Here is a 22734-nt window from a genome sequence, read left to right on the forward strand (position 1 = left end):
TTTTCTTTTGGTTCTGTTGAACAATTAATTAGTCCCCCTGCATCAGTATTATTACAACCTAATAAATAGGTCTATTGAATATCTGAATAGGGTTAAGCTTCCTTCCTCAAAAACATAAACAGACCATTACAACAAAATGGAAGGGAAAAAGTGTAAGAAATATATTTGATGCTCATAAAATGGTAAATATCTACCTGCATTCATACCAAACCAAACAACTTAACTTTAGCAATTAAAACTTAAAGTTAGAATAACTATCACGTAAACATAGTTAAGAGATAAATGTTCGTTTAAAAAACACGTCTTTCGTATATTCATTTGGTGTAAACATCGGTACGGATAAATTTTATGCCTCATATAATTCATATAAACTTGCATACTTATATCCTACTGTTCGAATTTCATCACGAGATATCTCAACATATCTGTCCTACTTCAATTTTTTTAATAAAGAAATAATGAAGATGGAGAAAACATGCGTTAGGTAGGAATAGGATTTTGAATTTGGAAATTTATAAGGTATATTAGTCCATTTAGGCTGTCAAGTTGATTTTCAAGCTTGGATTGACAGTTGACACCACGTCTGTCACGCGGTAAATTTACGAATATATTGTACTTTTAAACTTATAGGTCCCGAGTTAAATATTTTTTGAAATTTTAATAATTTCGTAGTTATGTTTATATTTTTTGTGTTAAAAGATTGAGTCTGGTTAAATCATCGATATAGCTTCATCCACCTCTGTCCCTCCTTCACATCTACCCCAAAGATTAAAAAAAAAAAAAAAAAATGAAAAAGTTGAATGACCATGAAGAACAACTGAGCAAAGGCACTAGTCCATTGGTGAGTTTTTAACAAGACCCTCAGTTGCTTAGGGAAAATGAAAAAGTTGAATGACCAAGGCACTAGTCCATTGGTGAGTTTTTAACAAGACCCTCAGTTGCTTCATATAAAAATTAAGTAATTGAAACCATTTATTTAACATACAACAAAAATGCACCTAGTCTCCTTCACCTTTTTTGCCTTGACAAAATTGTTCCTACTTCAATATCATTTAATTAAATAAAATTTGAGGAAAAAAAAAAAAACCATTCGCTCAGTGTTCAAAATTCTAACCCTGTATTAAGTACTATATAATATTTATTCATCGAAGATTGGAAACAATTTTTTTGTTGTTCCCTCTGTCCCGTGATTAATATTGTTCTCTGTGAATTGTGATGCACCAATACTTCTTGAAAAGAAAAAACATGTAAAGTCAGACTTCAACAGTAGTAATTAAAATAGAATTTGCATGATTTCAAATTCAAGTGGCAAATGAATTAATAGTGCATATTTCGCAAACTTTTGAGTGTGAAAGAGGAAATATCAAAACTAAGGAAGGAAAACTTAGGGAGACACTCACTCAGAGTCTCATATATTTTAAAAAAACTTTTAGTATGTTTTATAAGGTTCATATTGACAATCTTTTGTAATATTTAATATGGATAAGTTCGTCTTTTGGACATGATATTGCGATGTGTATCGTGATGGAAACTTATGCATCCTTAATAAACATCAATTGTTTAAATTGGTGGTTGATGAATCTATAATTATATCTTTTTTCGAATAGTCTTATTGATGATCTAAGGCATAATTTCCTTCATAATCACCTATGTCCCTCATCTTTTGATTTGTTTTGTCACCGGTTTGAATGATTGTAAGGTCTAATATATTCACATAATAAGTATAGCAATAATGTTATATTAGATTAACTTTTAACGTCTAATATATTCGCATGATGAGTGTCGCAAAAAATACGAGAGTATATATGTGTGGTCATACAAAATTGATATAGAGTTAATGATTACATTTGTGAGGAGTATAACAAAAATGTTATATTAGATTAACTTTTAACGTCTAATATATTCGCATGATGAGTGGCGCAAAAAATACGAGAGTATAGATGTGTGGTGATACAAAATTGATATAGAGTTAATGATTACATTTGTGAGGAGGTATGTACTCGCAAGACATCGACCACAAACCCTAGCACATATATATAGCCTTTTCCACAGAAATATTCAATATAAATTCAGTACGCTTGACAAGATCTCTTTGCAAGTAACACATACATGATAAAATGAAAAATATCGCTTTATATTATTTGTTCATGTCGTACGTTCACTTATAAATGCACCCGTCCATAGATATAAAATTATAACAATTGATGAAGGTGATGAGAGGAAAAAAGTAGACCTAAATATATGTTGCATGAAATTGTTTCGTAAGACCTACAACTTCTTCGAATATATTCTAACTTAACTAAGGCCTCATTTGTTTTCATTAAGATTAAGATGACACGTCTTAATATTAAGATGTGCATTAAGATTAAGATGTCTAAATCTGAATACACATCTGAATATTAAAATGTTGTCTCTTTGTCGAACACCGAATGATTAAGACATTTTGTTTTCAATATCTGAATGTGCATAATTTCTCTTTTAAACATAATCTATATAAAATTCAAATAAAATTAGGAATTAAATATTATATCAATATAGTATTATAAAATATCTCATTTTAGCAAATTAAAATTATTTTTTATATGAAATAATATTTCAAATATATACAAATAGAGAATAAATTTTATGAAAGTGACTACTGACAAGGATTTAACTTTGAGAAATTATAATATATTGTAGTGTTTTCTCTTCTGTACTTCAGCCAAAACGAAACAAAGAAATCAATTCATAAGCAAAATAGACGAAGAATAAAATGGCATGAAGATCTTTTCCAGACACATGGGGGCAATATAATTAAGTAATAGTAGTAGATACACATCAACCAAACAATCTGGTTGACTTTGTAAAGGTTTAGAATTTTATCAGTTCAAGAGGAAAAAGGTTTGGTTGCTGATTGATAGTTGGAGAGGAGAGGGAGGCGTAAAATTCTTTTGCAAGGTAGAAGACGATGAGGCGTGAAATGTGGCGGAAATAAAATCATATCTATTTTAAGAGTTGAATTGTGTTCAGACTTTGTTCCAGATCGATTCGTTCGACACGTTCGAGCGCAATTAAGAGCTTTTAAAAGGAAAAAAAATCACTTAATGGGTGAATCAATTATTAAAATTTAGACCAAAAAGCAAAACGCACTTATAGTGACATCCTGAATGATTAAGATTCAGACCTCCATTAAGTGCAAACAAATGAGGCCTAAAACTACTACACATCAAAGAAAAAAGTTTAATAAATGTTAGTAGGGATTGTGGTTTAATCATGGTATATATATTTATTTTTCAGTCCAACATTCTTAAAAGTTCCAATCTTGACAGAGATTAATTTCTATGCCAATTAAACTGATAAAGAACTTTTAAAATTAAATAACCTTTCCTTTTAATATTGAAATGAGACGAATCTAAATGAAGCTACATGAGTAATGAGGATTCATGTACGGTTTACCGATCCTAACTAGCTTAGAAAACGAGCCGATCATGCAAATTTAGTAAGAATTAGGGTATAATTAAAAAAAAATCCATATAAACAACTCAATTAGTTGGGACCATAAACCCCCAATCTGTTGGGATTATGAACCCCAAATCTATTGGGACTAGTTTCAATTTGATTGGGCTACTCTCCATTTCTCCTCTCTTTACTTTCCCAAGTTTTAGCTTAGATTAGGGACACATGGCATAAGTTAAAATTAATAGCTAAGATTTAATTGACTAAAACAAAGTCATAACCATGGTTTAGATAATTAAATAACTTGTCCGTAAATTAAATTCTTTTCTCTCTCTCTTCCTATTTTTCCTCCGACAGCCGTATAGTCGTCCTTCCTTATCCATTTTCTATTTTTTAGGGATCAAACATTTGTAATTTGTGTGTTTTTCATTGCAGTAATTAGATAGCACTTCTTCAACTACATGAAAATGCCACTTATGGAGGCTGCTATAGGGCAAGTTTCATGACATTATCTTCACAAATTTTATTAGGCTAGGCTAATTGTGTAGCAAAGAGGAAATCTGAGTTGCTTTGAATTATTACAAAAACGTTAATAATAGATTTAATAAGAATATGTGTGAATAAGATAATCATAGTGGTCTTGTGTGATTAAGGCACCTAGTTAATAAAAAATATTGCAGTGTCATATCCCTGCGATTTCTAACTTTAAAGAGAAAACTCCAAAGAAAAATTGCAATGAAATGATTAACTCGAAAAAAAAAAATGGAAGATAAATTGTAAGTTATTAGTTCAATTAAAATTGGAAGATTAGTGATACGGCTGTGAGAGAAAAAATAGGAAGAGAGAAAAAAGTTTTTAATTTTATGGACAAGTTATTTGATTATTTAAATCATGGTTAGGACTTTGTTTTAGTCAATTAAATGTTAGCCATTAATTTTAACTTATGTCATGTGTTCCTAATGGAGAGAAGCCCAATCCTTTTAATTTGTGCTTGGTAGACCCATTAAAAAGATTTAATTTTTTTTTTTTTAAAAAAAAAAAGGTCCTACTGTAATCAAGCAATCCCTAGGTGCACTCTTCTTCTCTCCCCACAAAGTAAATAAATAAATGAAAACAAAAGAAAAAATAGGCTAGGAGGGTATCCTTTGAATATACGCTTTCTGTAATGAGACAGGCAAGAAATGTACAAAAAATTTAAATATTTTATAGGCACACTGTTGCCCACAGTTGACCAAACTACTAATCACGTGCATAACCTCTTTCCTTATCATTATTATGACTAACTAACATTGAAATTAGGGAAAAGGGTAAAAAATACCCCTCTATTTTAGAAAAAAAGTTTAAAATATCATTCGAACTTATTTTGGATAAAAAATATCCCTCACATCTTTAAAGTTTTCAAATATACCCCTATTTTAACGAAAATTATCCCCCCAAAATAACTCGAAATCATTTTTTAAGCCCACTCCATCATTTAAACCCACTCAACTAAATAATAACCCATAAGATCCCCTTATTCCCCCAATACGTAGGTTTGAAGTTTGGGGGAATAAGGGAATCTTATGGGTTATTATTTAATTAGGTTGGGTTTAAAAAATAACTTCGGGTTATTTTGGTGATAATTTTCATCATGACAGAGGTATATTTGAAAACTTTAAGGATGAGAGGGGTATTTTTAATTCAAAATAAGTTTTGAGGATATTTTTAGTCCTTTTTCCAGAGTAGAGTGGTATTTTTTATCCTTTTCCCTTGAAATTAATTTTATTCCTCAATTTTTTGCTCCTTTCCATTCGTCCATGACTAAATAAGTAGTATAGTTCAAATTCTCAAGTTTTGTCCATTATCAAAATTTATTGTTTTTAGAATATGCTTTGGAGAAAGAGGAAATGAGGATAAAGGAAAAGAAAGATAAATTCCGGAAACTACATTCAAATAGTTCTTATTAACTTTTTGGATGAGAAATGTAATGACTTGACAATAAAGCAGGAATCCAATTAGACTCTAAATTTTCTCTTGACTTATTGAAGCAATAAGTGGCTAAAAAGAAAATTTCTTTTTCCTCTATATTATTCTAATCTAAATAATGGGAAGAAGAATGTGGAAATTTCTTCTTTTGTCTCTAATTTCCAGGATTCACACTTTTCTCACTGCTTTTCCTCTCATTTCATATTTGAAGTTTAATAAAAAGATGATTTTTCTTTTCCAATTGTTTCTGAAGATGATATTATCTTGCGGACATTATGCATATAATGTACGTTTTTTTTACATGAGATTTTTATTAAAAAAAATCATTTTCTTCAATTTAAACTATAAATGACATTTCCTCAAAAAAATTTAGATCTTTTCCCGGATTAATATAATGAAACCGTCTTCAAATTTACCGTAATTAATTAAATCCGTGTAGAAAAATTACTTTTCCGTGAGAAGTTTCAAGTAAAACATTTTCCCCCAAAACATTTTCCCCCCTTTTTGTGGGTTTCCCCCGTAGTATTCTTTACTTCATGGCAATCGTTGTTAATTACTAACTTCTAATATTGATTATAGAATTGTTTCTTGATGGCTGATGCATTTGACATATCAATTCTGATCGACTGAGATAATGAAAAAAGGTTTAAATTGGATTAACTCCATTAATAACCCTTTCAAACGACTCTTACCTGGGAACAAGTTGAAAGTGCAATCAATTTCATCAATTCTGTAATTTTGGTTACAATAAATCTTCCATTAACTACCTTATTTCTTACTCTTTCCTTCTCAAACTATTTGTCATGTTTCTCTCTTACGAGTTTCTTAAAAAAATGTTAATTAGGAGGGATTTTAACTATGTTAACTTTATTTATGTTAATCTCTCCATAATTTATATGTTTGTAGTCTTTAAAAATAATAAACCAAGGATAAAATAGGAACAGAACAATAAATTTTGTCCGTAACTTTTAAAATCCCAAATAATTTAAGAAAATGACTTTTTAGAAAGCACAAAAAATAATTTGAGACGGAGTATAAGCCAAATATAAATACAAAGTGGTGGCAATTCTTGGGATTCCATTTTGGAGAGTGGACAACCCATTATAACCGCAACAGCTCTCCTTCCTCACCACAATTATCACCAAATTGCAAAAATCTGCAAAAACTAGAAAAAACTCTTTATCACTGAAAAACCCATCAAAAACCTTTCTTTTTTCTTCTGGATTTGCCATTATTTATATGCAAAAAAACACACATAAAAAGTTTGTTGAGTGTACAGAAGAAGAAAAATCAGAACTTTATGGGTTATCTATCATGTAAAGCTGAATCTTCCATATCAATTTCCAATTCTCAGAGTTGTAAAACCACTCCCAAGAAAACCCATAATCAAGAAAAGGAAAAACCCATCAAAATTCAAGAGTTTAACTACAAAGATCTTGAATTAGCCACTAATGGTTTCTCTGAACAAAAGCTTCTTGGTAGAGGTAGCCATGGACTTGTTTATAAAGGTATACTTCGTAATGGTCGTCTTGTAGCTGTTAAAAGGTCTTCTAGAAATGTTGTTTCAAGAATCACCACTTCATCTGATAATTGTAATGAGGTAGAGAATGAAATTGATATTCTTTCCAAATTACAAAGCCCAAGATTGGTTAATCTTGTTGGTTTTTCTAATGATTCTCATGACACTCTTTTGGTTGTTGAGTTTATGTCTAATGGTACGCTTTATGATGTCCTTCACTCCAATTCTCGTCCGCTTAGTTGGGGTAGAAGGATAAAAATGGCTTTACAAACTGCTAAAGCTGTTGATATTTTACATTCTTTGACTCCTCCTGTTATTCATCGTGATATTAAGTCTGCTAATGTGTTGATAGACAGGAATTTCAATGCTCGTTTGGGTGATTTTGGGTTAGCATTAAGGTGTCATCTTGATGATTTTAGGTTGAGGTCTACTCCTCCTGCTGGTACTATGGGTTATCTTGATCCATGTTATGTGACTCCTGATAATTTGAGTACAAAAACTGATGTTTTTAGTTTTGGGATTTTGTTGTTGGAGATTATTAGTGGGAGGAAAGCTATTGATGTAGCGTATTCACCGCCGTCTATTGTGGATTGGGCGATTCCGTTGATTAAGAGAGGGAAGCTCTTGGCTGTATATGATCCGAGGATTCCGCCTCCCAAGGATCCTTGTGTAAGAAAGCAATTGGCGGTTGTGGCTGCGAAATGTGTGAGGTCATGTAGGGAGAGGAGGCCAACAATGAAGGAGGTGTCCGAATGTTTGAGTGGGTTGAGTAAGTTGGTACCTTTACATTCTTGGAATGGTTTTACCAATCCTTGTTTGATGGTTGAGACAGTAGGCCGACCTGTGGAGTCTAGAAAAGTTAGTAAACAAAGAGATTTGGATGGTGGAGATGCTGGACTTGCAACGCCAATGTGGAATTCGCCGAGGGTTTACTCTGACTTGGGTTTGCGCAGCAATTTGATGGATTTAATGGCTGGAAATGATGGGCTGTCTGAATTTCAGGGAGATGGCGGCGGGGTTGAACCTAAGCCAAAATCTATTAGTAGAGCTTTGAGCTGCAGATATGTAAGTGGCTCAGTTGTTGGTAGAAGAAACCATGAGACTTTAGTTCACAGCAATGGTAGAGGAGGTACATCCCGTTCGAGAAGAAACAGTTCAGTTGGTGAGCATTCAGATAGGGATTAAAGAGCTGATATGATTGTTAGTTCAAATCTCTTGAAGTCTGGATGCCAACTTGCCAATCTCAGTAGAGCATTGTAATAGTTGGAAAGTCATTCGGAATCTCTTTCTGATTTGATGAGCAAGTGAAGCTACTTCCTGGAAGCTGCTGTTGCTTTCAAATCGTATGGAAGTAAGATATTGTAGGGTTGTCGAATTCTTTATGCTCTTATTTTAGAGCATTAGTAAATTCGATTTGATTAGTCATGTATGTTGCTCAAAAGCACACCTGTTGTACTTTTCACAAATTGTTCATCCTTTCTTCTGTATTTCAATTGTTGATAGTATATGAATAGTGACAAATGATTAGCTTCCATATGTTACTGGCTTATACCAAAACTCATTGACGGCATGCTTATATTTACTTGTCTGCATAAAAAGCATAAATATCCTAATTCCTCATTGGAACTCCATGAGAGGGAAGATGAACCTTTAATGCTGTTACATAATGCATTTTTCTCATTAACCGCAAGGGGAATGAACCAGCATCTAGGAACAGGTCACTGGCCCTCGCAAGGTACATAAAATTTTCATATGTTCATCAGACATGCAGTTTGATTTGTTATCTTTCTGCTCTAATCGTATTACTCTATTAATATTGAGTTCTTGTGTTCTGATCTTTCAGTGGAAAGTTGTCAAAATGTTCTTTTTCTGAGCATCTTAGATACCTTGTTGCGGATATACGTATGGTCCTTGAATGTGTTTATGCTTTGCAACATTTCTGTATACATTTTTTTAAGGTTGGTTGTGGTGGTGAGATTCTCTCGATATCTGTCTTCTACAATTGTAAAACTTGAAGTTGCTGTAAAGGAGTTAAGATCTGGCACTGCTAAAAAAGCTAAAACTTGTTGAGTTTTTGGTTGATCGAGTTGATTTGGATAACGATCTGGCAGTGTTTCCTCTTCTACCCTTTTTGTTGGGGAATTGATCAAGCATTACTTCACATCCTCTTAGTTCAAAGTTATTCCTTGGTGATTGAAGGTCTTGCAGGACGTTGGACATGTCCATTTTCTGATTTTGAATATAACTTGTTACATCTGTTCTAACAGATGCACTTATTCGGGAATGTCTTATTCCCTAACAGAACTGTATAAACTCAATTTTTCTGAAATGCGACCCTCTGAGTGTATATGTTACATATCTTGCAAAGGTAGATTTACAACTCGTAGAAAAGTAGCTGAACAAGATCTTGTACTGTGATGTTGGTCAAGAGAAATTATGAGATTTACATATTGTAGAAAAGTAGCTGAACAGATCTTGTATTGTGATGTTGATCAAGAAAAAATATGATTATTTTACTGTGAAGAAAGTAGATATATCGGATTAACATGTTTTTCTTCTGAAATCTTATCTTTGTTCAGGTAAATATACTAATTCTCAAAGTCAAGTTGTTTATTGAGATTTCTACATTATTTGAGCTTAACATTAGCGCTTATTGGCTGTTTTTCGGTCATGTCTTGGAGTTTCAAATTTCACAGATAAAACTCCATGACCGTGGCTATTTTTCAATTACACGGGCTGAGAAATGGCTATTTGTGAATTTTATCCTGTACATCCAAGAGAAGTTGTTGTGTTGATTATTTGGCTAATCAAATTGCATGTTCTGATCTCAATTAATGATGCATTTCACCAAAACAGATTTATTGATGTATTAAATATTACTATTACTATTATATACATGTGCATTTGTCATAACCAGTATTATACTTGTCATACACTCATACTCAAATCTTCGCTGGCCTTTCCATATATAGCCATGATACATATGTCCATTTTTTTTTATATAACAAACGTCTTAATCAACTTAGATACTGCATTTATTAATTTATACATGTCCATCCTGGTATGTCTGGGATTTTAAATTTTACTTCCCGTTCACGCCATATGACATAATAACGTTGAATGTAGAGGGAATTGTACATGGGATAATGATGGAAAACGGGTGATAGCTTTTAGGCTCCGTTTGGACATGGTTTGAAATTATGTTTGGACATGCAATTTGGATATTTTAAGGAGTATTTTCTAACTATAGGCCTAAAAGCCGCGAGTTGTGAAAGCTATCAAAACATTCTCAATTCTTATACAATCTTATCAATGAGCAAGTCATAGTTCATAACAAAATCAATACGTTAATTCATAACAACCGGCTCAAAATTAATACTAGAAGACCTTTCTAAAAATACATCATCAATTGGACGGTTGGTGGACATAAATAAAATTGGTAGACATATATAAATTAAAAGGTTGGTAGACATAAATAAAATTTGCTGGAAGTTAATGAGATTGGTAAATGATTGATGGGGGTAATTGTCAAAAATATCTACCAACTTATGGGTCTTTTTTTTACAAAATATAAACATATGGGTTAAATTTTACATTTAAAAAAGTTGAAACTATGGTTTCAAACCATGAGTAAAAACGCATGTCCAAACGCTGGTTTGAAACCATGGTTTCAAAAATCATGGCCAAACGCCTACTTAAAGAGCCTTTAGTCTTTTCATATATTTATAACCCATTAAAATTAGTACCCTTATTTAAAAAATCTCATTCTTAGTTTTTCTTTATATAAAGCAACATCCGACATGAACAATAAGGATTGATATAAAGTCAGTTTGAGTTAGCTAGTTAGCTGATTAAAAGTATTTGTAATTGATAAACATCAAAGGGTTGAAAACCACTTTTAAGTGTTCAAACTAATTTTATAAACAAGCAATTATGTGTTTGAATAAAAATGTCGAAATTGATAATAAACAATTAGTGTGTTTAGAGAAAAAGTGTTGATACTTTAAAATTACTGAAATATTCTTAAAGATATTTATAGAAAATATAATCTAATTTTTTTTTTTTTTTTACATAAAATAGTCGAATGCCGAAAATAGAATAGAAAAATAATTAAAATAATATTTTAGAAAGAGTATTTCAGACAAACGGTATTAGGGATAAAATGGTAAAAGTTTGGTCAAACTAAAAATGCTTATGAACCGTAACATTATAAGTTAGGAATGATCAACTTATAATGTTGGCTTATAAGCACTTTTAATATTACCAAACACAAACACTACTCAAAAAATACTTAGAGCCCGTTTGACTTAGCTGATTTTAAATAGCCGATCAGCATTAAGTGTTGATAAGTACTTTTAAATGCTGAAACTGATTTAATAAATAAGCAGTTACGTGTTTGGATAAAACTACTGAAACTAGTAAGAAACAACTAAAATGTTTCCTAAAAATGAGATGATAAGCATATTTTCTGTTAAAATGACTATAATGTCCTTAAAGTTATTACATATAAGAATGCAACTTTTACAAAATCTTATATTATTTCAAATACGACATAATTTATGTCTCACTTTATTTTTAATACAAAATTGATTAGATAAAATTATTTTTATATAAAAATTATCTTATAATAAGCTAAAATATAATCATAAGTATATGTAACATTTAACACGACACACATGCAAGTTCACGACAAAAACATATCTTATTAATCACTGTTGCAAATTATATACTAATAATAAAAAGAATACATGCACAAGCATAAGTAAAAAATACATAGATGACATTAATATATCAAGAAGGAACAAGATAAGGGGTTCAAGAGAGATTGCAAAATGCTCCAGGATGCATCTATGCAAAAGAAGAAATAAATTTATTTCCCCAAATAATGCTAACGAGAATGTATAGAATTGTTGTTAACATTAAAGGTGTCGAGAAAATTTTAAGTTTGGAGAATTTACAAAACAAATGCTAACGGGTTAGGGATTTTGATTTAAGAAAAGGTATTTAAGGAATTGCATAAGAATATTAGGGATAAAATTGTAAAAAGGTTGGTCAAACTAAAAGTGCTTATAAGCTGTAAAATAATATGTTAGGGATGGCCAACTTATGGCTTATAGCTTATGGTGACTTATAAGCACTTTTGATGTTTACCAAACGCATAAATAAATTAAAAAGTGTTTATAAGCTGATTGGACCAGCTTATAAGCTTAGTCAAACACCCTCTTACCCTTTGATTAACTTATAAATTAAACACCTTAATAGTTGTTTCTGACTTGCTTAAAATTAAGAGATAGTTCTTGTTATTATTGGGTTATATCTAAAGATTGCGGAGTTGGGATAACTCATAGAATCAGGGGGTTACCACTTTTGTCTCTTCTTCTTCTTCTTCTTATTTTTCCTTTTACTTCTAGGATCATCTGGAGAATATTTTTTGGAAGGAAGATAGAAGAGAAAAATTGAAACTTTACAGCCATTAATTAAACTGCAATTGCTTAATTCTCACTCTATTCAGGGAAGAAGTCCAAATATGCCTTGAATTGTGAAATGGTTCAAATTTGTCGTTCAATAGTAGTTGACGTTAAACATATCCTTGACAACAATATTGGTCTAAATATGTGACATAATCTTTCCGGCACATAAGCATTTTCACAAGAGAAAATGAATAAAAAAATTCCTGAACTATATGAAATGGTCCAAATTTTTTCATGAAATTTGTGAGATTATACAGGTTTCATTTTTCTCGATCATTATTCATCATCACTCTAAATCGATTACCACCATAACAATTGATTCTCTCCACTCAAAAATTCTGCTTGAAGATCATCACTACCCCACCGCCACTTTCACCCCAATGACACTCACAATAAGAACACATTTAAAATTCACACAAAAATCATTATATTCAAATGATCTTTCTCACACTTTTGTCTTTACCAGTTTTGCCAGTGACCATTTTACCTTGATCGTAAGACTACCTTAACCATTATAACTCCATCTTGACCGTCACAGTATTGTTGCAAATGATTTAAAATCTAAAGTAGTATCAATGTTCAAATCGGTGGAAATTTAACTTGGTGGTGCACTTGTTCATTATTTGAGTTCCATTTGAGATGATTTGAGGCGCCCTCTTAATCGAAATTTAGGGGAAAATATGGACCATCTTGTATAGTTCAATGGCAAAGTGACCATTTTTCCTTGTGAAATTGTCCATTTGTTGGAAAGCTTCCCCCGTTAGTAAATAAGGACATATTTTGGCCAATGCAATAACAACCGGGTTATATTTTGACTCTAATAATTAATGGATAATGTAAAATTTGATAATTTTGCAAGGTTCAATAGCATATTGGACCTTTTCCCTTCCATCTATATTCTGATTTGCAGAATTTCAGTTGTCTTAATGGGTACAAACAGATGAATCTAAACAGTGTACTATTTTGCTGAACTCAAAAAACAATGTCTTTTTGTTCGGACTGGTGGATGTCCTGAAACCATTGTCGTAAGACGGAAATATATATACCTTTTTTCTAATTTTTTACATAGTATTTAGGAATCTCCACATTATTTATACATTAATCCATTAGTACGTGCTTTTAAGTGCACACTTTCTTCTCCTATTTTCTTTTTTTAATCTTTTTTCACAAACAATATACATGGTGTGGTGTTCGAAGTGGCTGCAGAAATGGGGAAAATTTTCCTTTCTAGCCTAATTGAAGGAAAATATAACAATCTAAGAATATACATTTCTCCCATGATCCATATATTTGTTTCACTAATGGAATAGAGCAATCACATGTTTATGAAACAGAACTACACCGAAATAGCCACAGTCTATGATTGTACCTTAGTTACAGAAATTCGTTCTTGCTTTCGAGGAAGAATCTCCAATAAAATCTTCAGAGGAACTTTGTAAAATTAGAAGGAAAAAGAGAAGTTTTGTCTGTGTTTTTAGGATAAAAATAATGCAGGAGTTGCTCTCCTCTTATTTAACAGACACATGACACTTGTTCAGGAGGAGAGGAGGAGTCGTAACAGTTGTGTCTTTTCATCCTTTTAATATAAATTAAATATATAATTATGTCTTATTTATTATTTATATGGATCTGAGTTGACCCACATTGGTGACCTGAATCTAATTCCTTCACTAATGAAAACAGACTACTGATTGCTGTCCTAATTTTCTGCTATTAGGCATTCTTGAGAGAAACATACTCGTTATAAAAGTATCCCTGTCAATTTGCACTAGTATGGTAAATCGACTCATTATTAGGTATTTTACAATGGATATGTTCTTTATCTCTAAGTACTGTAGATTTAAAAATAATGTTAAAACACTAAAATTTAAAGTCACTTCGTTGCAGAAGTATTAGAAAAATAATAATTATCAACTGTAAAAATTTTAGAGGAATTGTGGGAGTGTGACTAGTCATTTTGATATACTATGTGTGTAACAAACAAGTGGATACCACGAGAAAGGCAACTGTAAAAACACAGACAAAAAGCTGTATCCAATTACCATTATCATAGCAGCCAAATTCCTTTTGTAGTAAGAGACAAATTGGAGCTACAGTTTTCAAGATTCAAAGACGAGTAGGAAGAAGTTGAACTTGACACTCCAAAATGTTTGGGCTTTTAGCTCGTGTCTCCTTGCAAGAAAATTATGTTCCTTTGCCTGCCTTTATGGCTTTCCATTTTACATGTGCTTCTCTCTTTTGAAATGTTAACTGGCCATTCTATTGACCATAGTATATTCTGATGAAAAATAGCAGATCTGAACGTGTCACTTGATATTCTTATTGTTCAACCTATCTAAAGTGAACATGACAATGATAATACGAAAAGAAAAGAAGATAGATCTGGTTAGGACTGCTGAGAATTACTTGGATATAGGACAAAATATATATTAATGGATGAAGAGAAGAGATCCTCTTTTGTCTAGGTAATAGGGATACTACATACTATTAGAATATTAAGGTTTAGTGCACTAACTGACCTTTCATAACATACAGATACAAAAGGAGGCAAAATTAGATAACATTTAAAAGAATAAACTTAGGTACATTCAGCTTGCTTCCATATTTGGCTAGTCCATCAGCTACTTGGTTGGCTTCACTATACATAGGGTGTTGTAGCAATATTAATCCCCACCTTAGTCAAGGATAACCTGCAGTAGTCAAGGATAACCTGCAGTCATCACCGAGATTTAGCATAACATTCATTTCCATTAATTAGCATGTGGACTACTTTTCTTGAGCCTTCCACGATGCATATAAATTAAACGACAATGCTACCACAACCCCAATCAGGAGCAATGTAATATCTGCAAATGTGTTAGTTGTGAAGGGAATATTTTTGGTGAATCCAACTATCCAATTCCCCACTATTATTTCTAGTTACATCTCATACTCCCTCATTGACAAACTTTGCTTTAGCAGCAGCATCAACATTGAGTTTATAGAAGTGTTAGTAAGAGGAGGGTTCCATTTGACATCTTCAATAGTTTGATGGAGGATTTTGTTGTGACATGTTAGGGTTCTATCCTCAGTTACTCTTGTAACAACATTGTGGATAGCAAGCACTTCTTACTTATCGTTAAATAGATTGTTGTTTCTATTAGCCATAGTGCCAAAAACAGAAAGGAATAACTCTTGCTGTTTCAAGTTATGCACAATATTTTCGTTCGTACATTCATTTTTAATCTTGGAAAAAAGGGTTGTGCATGTTGGCGTGTTGTTGAACTCCCAGATTAGTCCAATGTTTTTGCATACTTCCATTTAAGGAAGATATGGTCAACATTTTCTACCTCATTGCAGCCCAGTAGCATAAATTATTATGTCTGATCCTTCGTTTATGAAGGAAGTCAGCTGTTGGAATTCTGTCATGCACAACTAGCCAAAGGAAGTACATTATTTGTTCAAAGTGTTTAACTTCAGAGCCACTAACAGTTAAGTGTGTGATCTTTTCCAAGTTGTGATAGTAAAAGATGGTAGGTTGATGTAGTACTGAACAATCCACTTCCATTTAGTTTCCCTACGAAGAAATCTTCCTAGTGGTTGGAATTTCTAATTTATGTGTTGTCCAATCTATAGATGATGTGTTCAGGAAGATCAACAGAAAGATTAGCATGGAAAGTTTGTTTATCATGTGAGTAGTCTGAGATGGTTAAAGTGTTCCTAATTGAAGTTACGACGCCCATTAATCATGTTAATGGCGACGAATTTTGGATCCAAGAGTCATTTCAAAACATTTATTTTTCTCCATCTCCTACTATCCAGAGAATACTTCAAGACAAAGATCCCAACCTGCACAAATGTTATTCCAAGTGTGGGAGGGTGCATGGGAGCTATTTGTATCTTTCTATTTCTTGTATTAGAATATTTTGCACCAAGAATTATACTTCATCTTAGGCCAGTTAATTTTTTTTTTTTTTTTTTTTTTTTGATGAAGTAAGTGATTTCATAAAAAGGCTTCAAGAAGACGCAGTAGCTACATGATTTGTCATTGGAGCTAACAAAAGAATCTGAATTCTATACAAAAAAAAAAAAAAAAAAAGACTATGCCAGAGCTCGGGAACTAATGAAATCCAGAATTTGATCGTAAACTACAATCAAATCTCTCTATAATTGTCATTCGTTATAACAGCATTTCACTATATCGGCCTGATTTTCTCTGAAACCGATTTTTCATGTTATATTTTACTTTTCTATAACAGCATTTGACCTATAACAGCAATGGCATTATAGCGGTACACTCTTTGCAAAATTACCTCTCTATAACAGCCATACTCAAATATTGTGTAATAATATTTTGTAAAAAATATATTATGTATCAAAAAAAAAAGCTATTATTAAGAGTCAATTGTTACTGGTGTGAGATAGAAGAGTCAACTGTTAACCTCTTAGACAGCCTTCAAGGAAAAGCTATTGAATTCCCTTTTGTAAAAAGTTTGGACAATATTCTTCGTAATTCAAGCGTTATATTATCACTACGAGAATGATATTTACGAAACAACATACAATTGTAGAATTCTTATATCAAACTTGAAATATTTCTTTATCGGTATGGTACAGCTAGTTATGGATTTATTAGTCTTTTTAATTTTTAATTAATGAGATTTAAAATTAACAAGCACTTGTTTTCGTTTATATGTAACATAAAAAGCACAGAGAAATAATTATTTGCATACTTTTGTTTATAACAGCTAAATGAGATCTAAACATCAAATGTCAGTATACATACATAACAGCACCTCACTATAGCAGCCATGAAATTTTCGGACAAACGCTGCTATTATAGAGAGGTTTGACTTACCAAGTACAAACTGAACCAGCAAAATAAACTAGCAATACATTGGGAGCTTCGTATGACTTCTACAACAAAAACCATTGTTGATCATATAGCAAACGGAAGGAGTCTCGAGGGAAACAGATGAATGATCTCTGGCGCAATTGCTAAGCACAAAACAACTACTTACATGTGCTCACTAAAACAGCAATTTTAGCTCCAAAATCATTTAATTAGTAGAAATTCTGGGTAAAAGATACAAGGAGCCATTCGATTTGGACTTATGATACATCTGGATTATCATAAATGGGATACTCAAGGGGAACATAGTATGATCAATAGTAACAAAAGTTACTGTAATCATGGTAGGATTAGAAAAGGATAAAGTAGCTAATACATTATGTGGAATGATGTACTAATAACACCAAACCCCCGATGGTAGGGGTTACTCCCACAATATTCACAGTTGATGCATAAACGACACAGATAGATAGCATTATGGTATTCAATCAGGAACCTTAATCTGTTTAACATTTATCTATATGAACCTTTTAACTGAGAACCAAATCGACCGACTCAGTAAAGCTTTTGAATAAGAAACCAAACTGATGCTGCTATCTGTATGTTCAGACTGTCAATCAATCTACTAGCTCAACCCAAACTAGTCGGTGTTGGCTATATGGATCCTTTATATTCATTCCACACTATTGGGCATATCATTTCAATACTCAATAATTCCAACCTTCTTTGAAATGCTTTTCCTTGAGCGGAGGGTCTATTGGAAACAGCCTCTCTATGTCTCAAGGTAGGGGTAAGGTCTGCATACACTCTATCCTCCCCAGACCCCACTTGTGAGATTACACTGGTATGTTGTTGTTTTTGTTATTAAGAATTCTCTCAAAGCTATCCAGAACGAATGCAAGGGCTCCCTCAAACTAGAGGTTCTTTAACTCCCACACTTATTTTATACTAACATACAAATCTTTAACGAAACATAAAAAATCCCCTGGCAAAAAAATAACTAATGTAAGTTTAACAACAATTATTCTACCGGTGCTCGCGAAGTATAGTCGGTTCTAAGTCACGATCAATAAAGAGGGTTGCGGAATGTTGGTCCAATATGAAGTTCAAACACTTAAGGACAATCTTTTACAAATGAAAAGCAAGAACAGTGTTTTTGCTATACTTCTCCCCTTCATTTTGGTTTGACCGTCTATCTACTTTAGCTTGTCGAATAAAATAACCTCCTCCTTAAAATGCAAAACTACCTTCAAGAAAAGTCAAACTTAACATACAAAAATACTGGAGTACTTTATATTAATTTTAAATTCGATTTAACATCTTTTTTTTTTTTTTTTTAAATAATGGTAACATCAAATTTGATTTAACATCTTATCCTCAATTAATATTATAAGAAGCATTTCAATAAAGGGCATCCGTGTTCAGGTAACGTGGCCACACCCCAAGGGGTGTAATGTAGGTAGCCTACCCTGAAGCAGGCATCGATGAACGATTTCACGACTCAAACCACGACCTATAGGTATAGGTCACAATAGAGACAACTTTACTATTGCTCTAGGGCTCCCCTTCAATACATGAATAATAAAGTCAATCATATTCAATATCTTTCTCTTTATCTCTGTGAACCTCAAGTCATGTTGAACAAAATGAGAAGTAATGCATAATATTCTGATTGTTTCAGTGTAACCAGAAAACGCAATTGATCTAAAATGCATTAATTACCTGGGATAGCTTGGATATATGGGCCATTAATCTTGATGAATGGAACATGTTTTATTTTGTGCCAATCTTCTCCGACATCCTTTCTGCATCTTAATCCCAAGTTTGGACAGCCCCATATAGATAGAAACTGAAGCTTGGTTAGCTTTTTCACCGATTCTGGTAAAGAACTTAGATTACCACAGTACCACAGCTCCAAATCTCTAAGGGAAATGAGGTCTCCTAGCCATTCTGGAAGCATATACATCTCAGGACAGCTCCATATATGCAGAGTTTGGAGAGATGTAAGGTGTTGCATAGTCATCGGCAAGATTGTCAAGTTTTCACATTCAGAGAGTGATGCATATTGAAGCAACTGTAAACTTTGTAACCCTTTTTCCAGGTTAATGTTAGGGCAACCATGAATGGACAAGGACTTCAACGTCCCAAACCCAGAGGAATCGAGCACAGAACTGAGATTGTTACAGTTACTGATGCTTAATGACTCGAGACAAGGAAGAACTTTCAGCTCACTCGAAAGACTCTGAATCTCTGGACAATCTCTAATTTCTACAGACGACAGATTTATATTGTTTTTCAGCAGCCCTTCAGGTAAGTGTAGAAGTCCCAATCCACTGATCATAAGATGAGTGAGGGAGGTAACCTTGGCTGCTGTCACTGCTAGTAATGCACTGCTACAATCGGACAATTCTAATGAGTCGAGACAGGGAAGATCTGGCAAGTTATTCAAATAGGGACATGCCTCGCACATAAATTTCTTTAGGCAAGGAAGAATACTATGATCTTCATTAACTGACCATCCCAATAGATTGGGCATATTCCTGACGGTCAGTTGCTTCAGTGATGCAAAATTGGTAGCCCAATCCTTTTCACCAGAACTATCGCAGAAATACATTGCAGAATCCATCCCATCAACAGTTAGAACCTCAAGAAAAGGCAGCTTCCCTAGTTGAGGCAGCTCCACACACCTGTGACATTTGAGAAGCCAGAGTTCCACAATGTGTACCAAGTATGTAGTCATCAACCAACTGGGGAAATTTGCACCAATATACCCCTCTATGTGTAACTTCCTCAAATCAGAATTGGGTTGAAGGCTCTCAACAACTCGCTCAACATTTTCTCTTGTTTCCATTTCTTCAACTTGCTCCCATATTAATTTTAGAGATCGGATGTGCCTCTTCCCTTTCAAGTTCGCATTTTTGGCATATATCTCATTGGACAAATTCTCGAGGTTCTTGATCATTAATTCACCATGAAGATCAAGTCTCTGCAACTCTGAGACGTCACTAGCAGCAGCATTGTTAACAATGTAAACTGGCAACGTTTGAAGGGATCTCATTTGTCCAATGCCACGAGGTAACATGGTTAAGGATGTGCATCCGTATATATCCAGATGCCTAAGGTTCACCAACTTTCTAGTTTCTGCTGGAAGTTCTATCAGATGGTTGCAATGCTTAAGTATTAAAGCTTCAAGATTAAGGAGGCAACAGATAGACTTGGGCAATGTTTTCAGCAGAGTATCTGAAAGATTGAGGTACCTTAGATGTAATAAAGTACCGATTGAATTAGACAACTTCTTTATGCGACTACCGCTGCAATCTAAAGCCCGAATAGATTTAAAACTCAAAAAGAAACTCTTGGAAAGTTTTGTGACATTTCTCTGCCCATCCAAAAGAAGAAACGATCGCAGCTTTTGAGCACTCTTTAACATGCCAGGTTCTTTGGGTACCATCTCATTGCCAAACATTGATAAGTGGCGAGTGGCCACAGGAATGATAACTTCCTTGCCAAATTCTATTGTTAAGCAATCAACACCACCTACAGATTTGGCAAGATCATGAACAAGATCATGCATGTCACACTCGACTATATTCCCATCAAAATCTCTTCTCACATTTTGGAAGAAGGAGCGCCACAACAACTCATTGAAATAACCATTCCCAAGTTCTTCTGGTGGCATGCTTTCAGAGGACGGAACAAATCCTTCCGCCATCCATAGGCATATCAATGTGTTTTTATTTATCCGATAGCCCTTAGGAAATATGGAACAATATGCAAAACATTGTTTCAGATGTGTTGGCAAGTCCTCATAACTTAATCTTAGGGCAGAAAGAATTCCAGCTCCATCGTCATGTCCCATAAGATCCCACATTGCACAATCTCGGATGAAGCACCACTCAGATTTCTGATTCTTCAAGCACATTAAACTTCCAAGGGCCTTTGCCGCTAAAGGAACTCCCTTACATTTCTTTGCAATTTCTTTCCCAACCTCTTCAAGAGCTAATAGTTCTTCTTGCCTATTCTTATATGCAAGTTCCCGAAACAAGGACCAGCAATCACCATCTGAAAGGCCTTCCAAATGATATGGATTTGTTGTACCCATCAGTAGCGCAACCTTTTCATTGCGAGTAGTTACTAAGAGCTTACTCCCATCCAAACCATTGTGAACTAAGTTCTTTAATCTCTCGTATTTCTCATGATCATCATCCCATACATCATCTAGGATAAGCAAGCACTTCTTGCCCAACATCAACTGCTGGACACGCCGCTGGATCGCATCCATCTCTACAAGGTTACAACTACTACCAGTGCCAGATTCTATGATTGCTTTAAGAAGTCTTTTAACATCAAATCCTTCTGAGACACAAACCCATATTCTTGTATCAAAACTATTCTCTACAACGGCATCATTGTAAACCAATTTCGCAACTGTTGTCTTCCCAATTCCTCCAATTCCAACAATGCTCACAACTGATACAGCAGATTCTATAAGTAGCTTGATTATGTTTTCTTTATCCTTATTTCTCCCTAAAATCTTTGATTCTATTACATAAGAGTCTGATTGTGGTCTTTCACAAGACAAGCTTTTTTGACAAACAACATCTCTGAAATGGAATTTGGCTCTCTCATTTGCTACCAAGTCTAACTTCTCTCCAACTTCTTTCAGCTTCAACTTCATACGATAACCGAGAAAAAGTAATGTACCATCCAGATAAAGAGAACTGACAGCATAGAAAACACAATAACGGGTTTCCTGGTCATCAAGAATTACCTTATGACGAAGCAATTCAGTCATGTATTCATCCAACAAATCATCTGCTTCATAAACTATGTCTTTGAGCTTCACCAGCCAGTTCTTCAAAGCTTTTTCTTTCATTTGCCTATCCTCAGCATCTTGTAGGACAGCTTGAATTGTTGATAATGTGCTTTGCAGATTTAACATCTCCTTTTTTGTACTTGCTGACAGTCCATTTTTTTGGAAAATTTGGGAAGCTATCTTTTGGAAGAGGACTTCCATTAGAGCAGAAAGTACTGCTTCTGCCATGAATGGCATTCAAAATTATGAGAAAATCAACAAGTATGTTTGATCAAGGCTAGAGCAAATCAATTACCTTGATAGAAATGCCAGTTTTCTTGTAATCACGTTGTAGTGAAGACTATGAGTCAATCAAATAGGAAATCAACGCGTATATAATAACCAAAGAAGTCTCCGTGCTTGTTACGTCGAAATATCTTTGCTTTAATTCCAATTTCACTCGTATTTAAATCATTGAAAAATACATTTTAAAATATTACTTAATAAAAAACTGTTAAACCTTGTAATTTACCGCTTGTTTAGATAGTTATTACCTATTGTGTTGTGTTGTTAGTTTAAATACAATAGTTATTTTGATTGTTACTCAAAATTTTAGGCATAATACATAGATAAATATTTAAGGGAAAAAGGTCAAAAATACTCCTCTACTTTGGAAAAAAGGCTAAAAATATCCTCCGAACTTATTTTGGGTCAAAAA

The 22734-nt window shown here is 33.3% G+C and overlaps 2 protein-coding genes across 3 annotated transcripts; one reads left to right on the plus strand and one right to left on the minus strand.

Moving 5' to 3' along the window:
• Window positions 1-6430: 6430 nt before the first annotated feature.
• LOC132063219 (serine/threonine-protein kinase-like protein At3g51990) lies at window positions 6431-8451 on the plus strand. Its single transcript, XM_059455678.1, has one exon. It carries the CDS (start codon window positions 6701-6703, stop codon window positions 8102-8104), a length of 1404 nt encoding a protein of 467 aa, XP_059311661.1. The 5' UTR covers window positions 6431-6700; the 3' UTR covers window positions 8105-8451.
• Window positions 8452-14771: 6320 nt separating this feature from the next.
• On the minus strand, window positions 14772-22390 carry LOC132063220 (putative disease resistance protein RGA3). Of its 2 annotated transcripts, none has more exons than XM_059455680.1 (2): window positions 18944-22390; window positions 14772-15080 (listed from the first exon to the last, which is right to left on the minus strand). In XM_059455680.1, the coding sequence occupies exons 1-2, from the start codon at window positions 22272-22274 to the stop codon at window positions 15070-15072; spliced, it is 3342 nt and encodes a 1113-aa protein (XP_059311663.1). In that variant the 5' UTR covers window positions 22275-22390; the 3' UTR covers window positions 14772-15069. The 2 variants fall into 2 exon arrangements, with proteins under 2 accessions (XP_059311663.1, XP_059311662.1); XM_059455679.1 differs by having other exon boundaries at window positions 14772-15100.
• Between the last annotated feature and the right edge of the window lie 344 nt (window positions 22391-22734).

This window comes from Lycium ferocissimum, chromosome 7 (assembly GCF_029784015.1).
Source record: "Lycium ferocissimum isolate CSIRO_LF1 chromosome 7, AGI_CSIRO_Lferr_CH_V1, whole genome shotgun sequence".
Lineage (NCBI taxonomy): Eukaryota > Viridiplantae > Streptophyta > Magnoliopsida > Solanales > Solanaceae > Lycium > Lycium ferocissimum.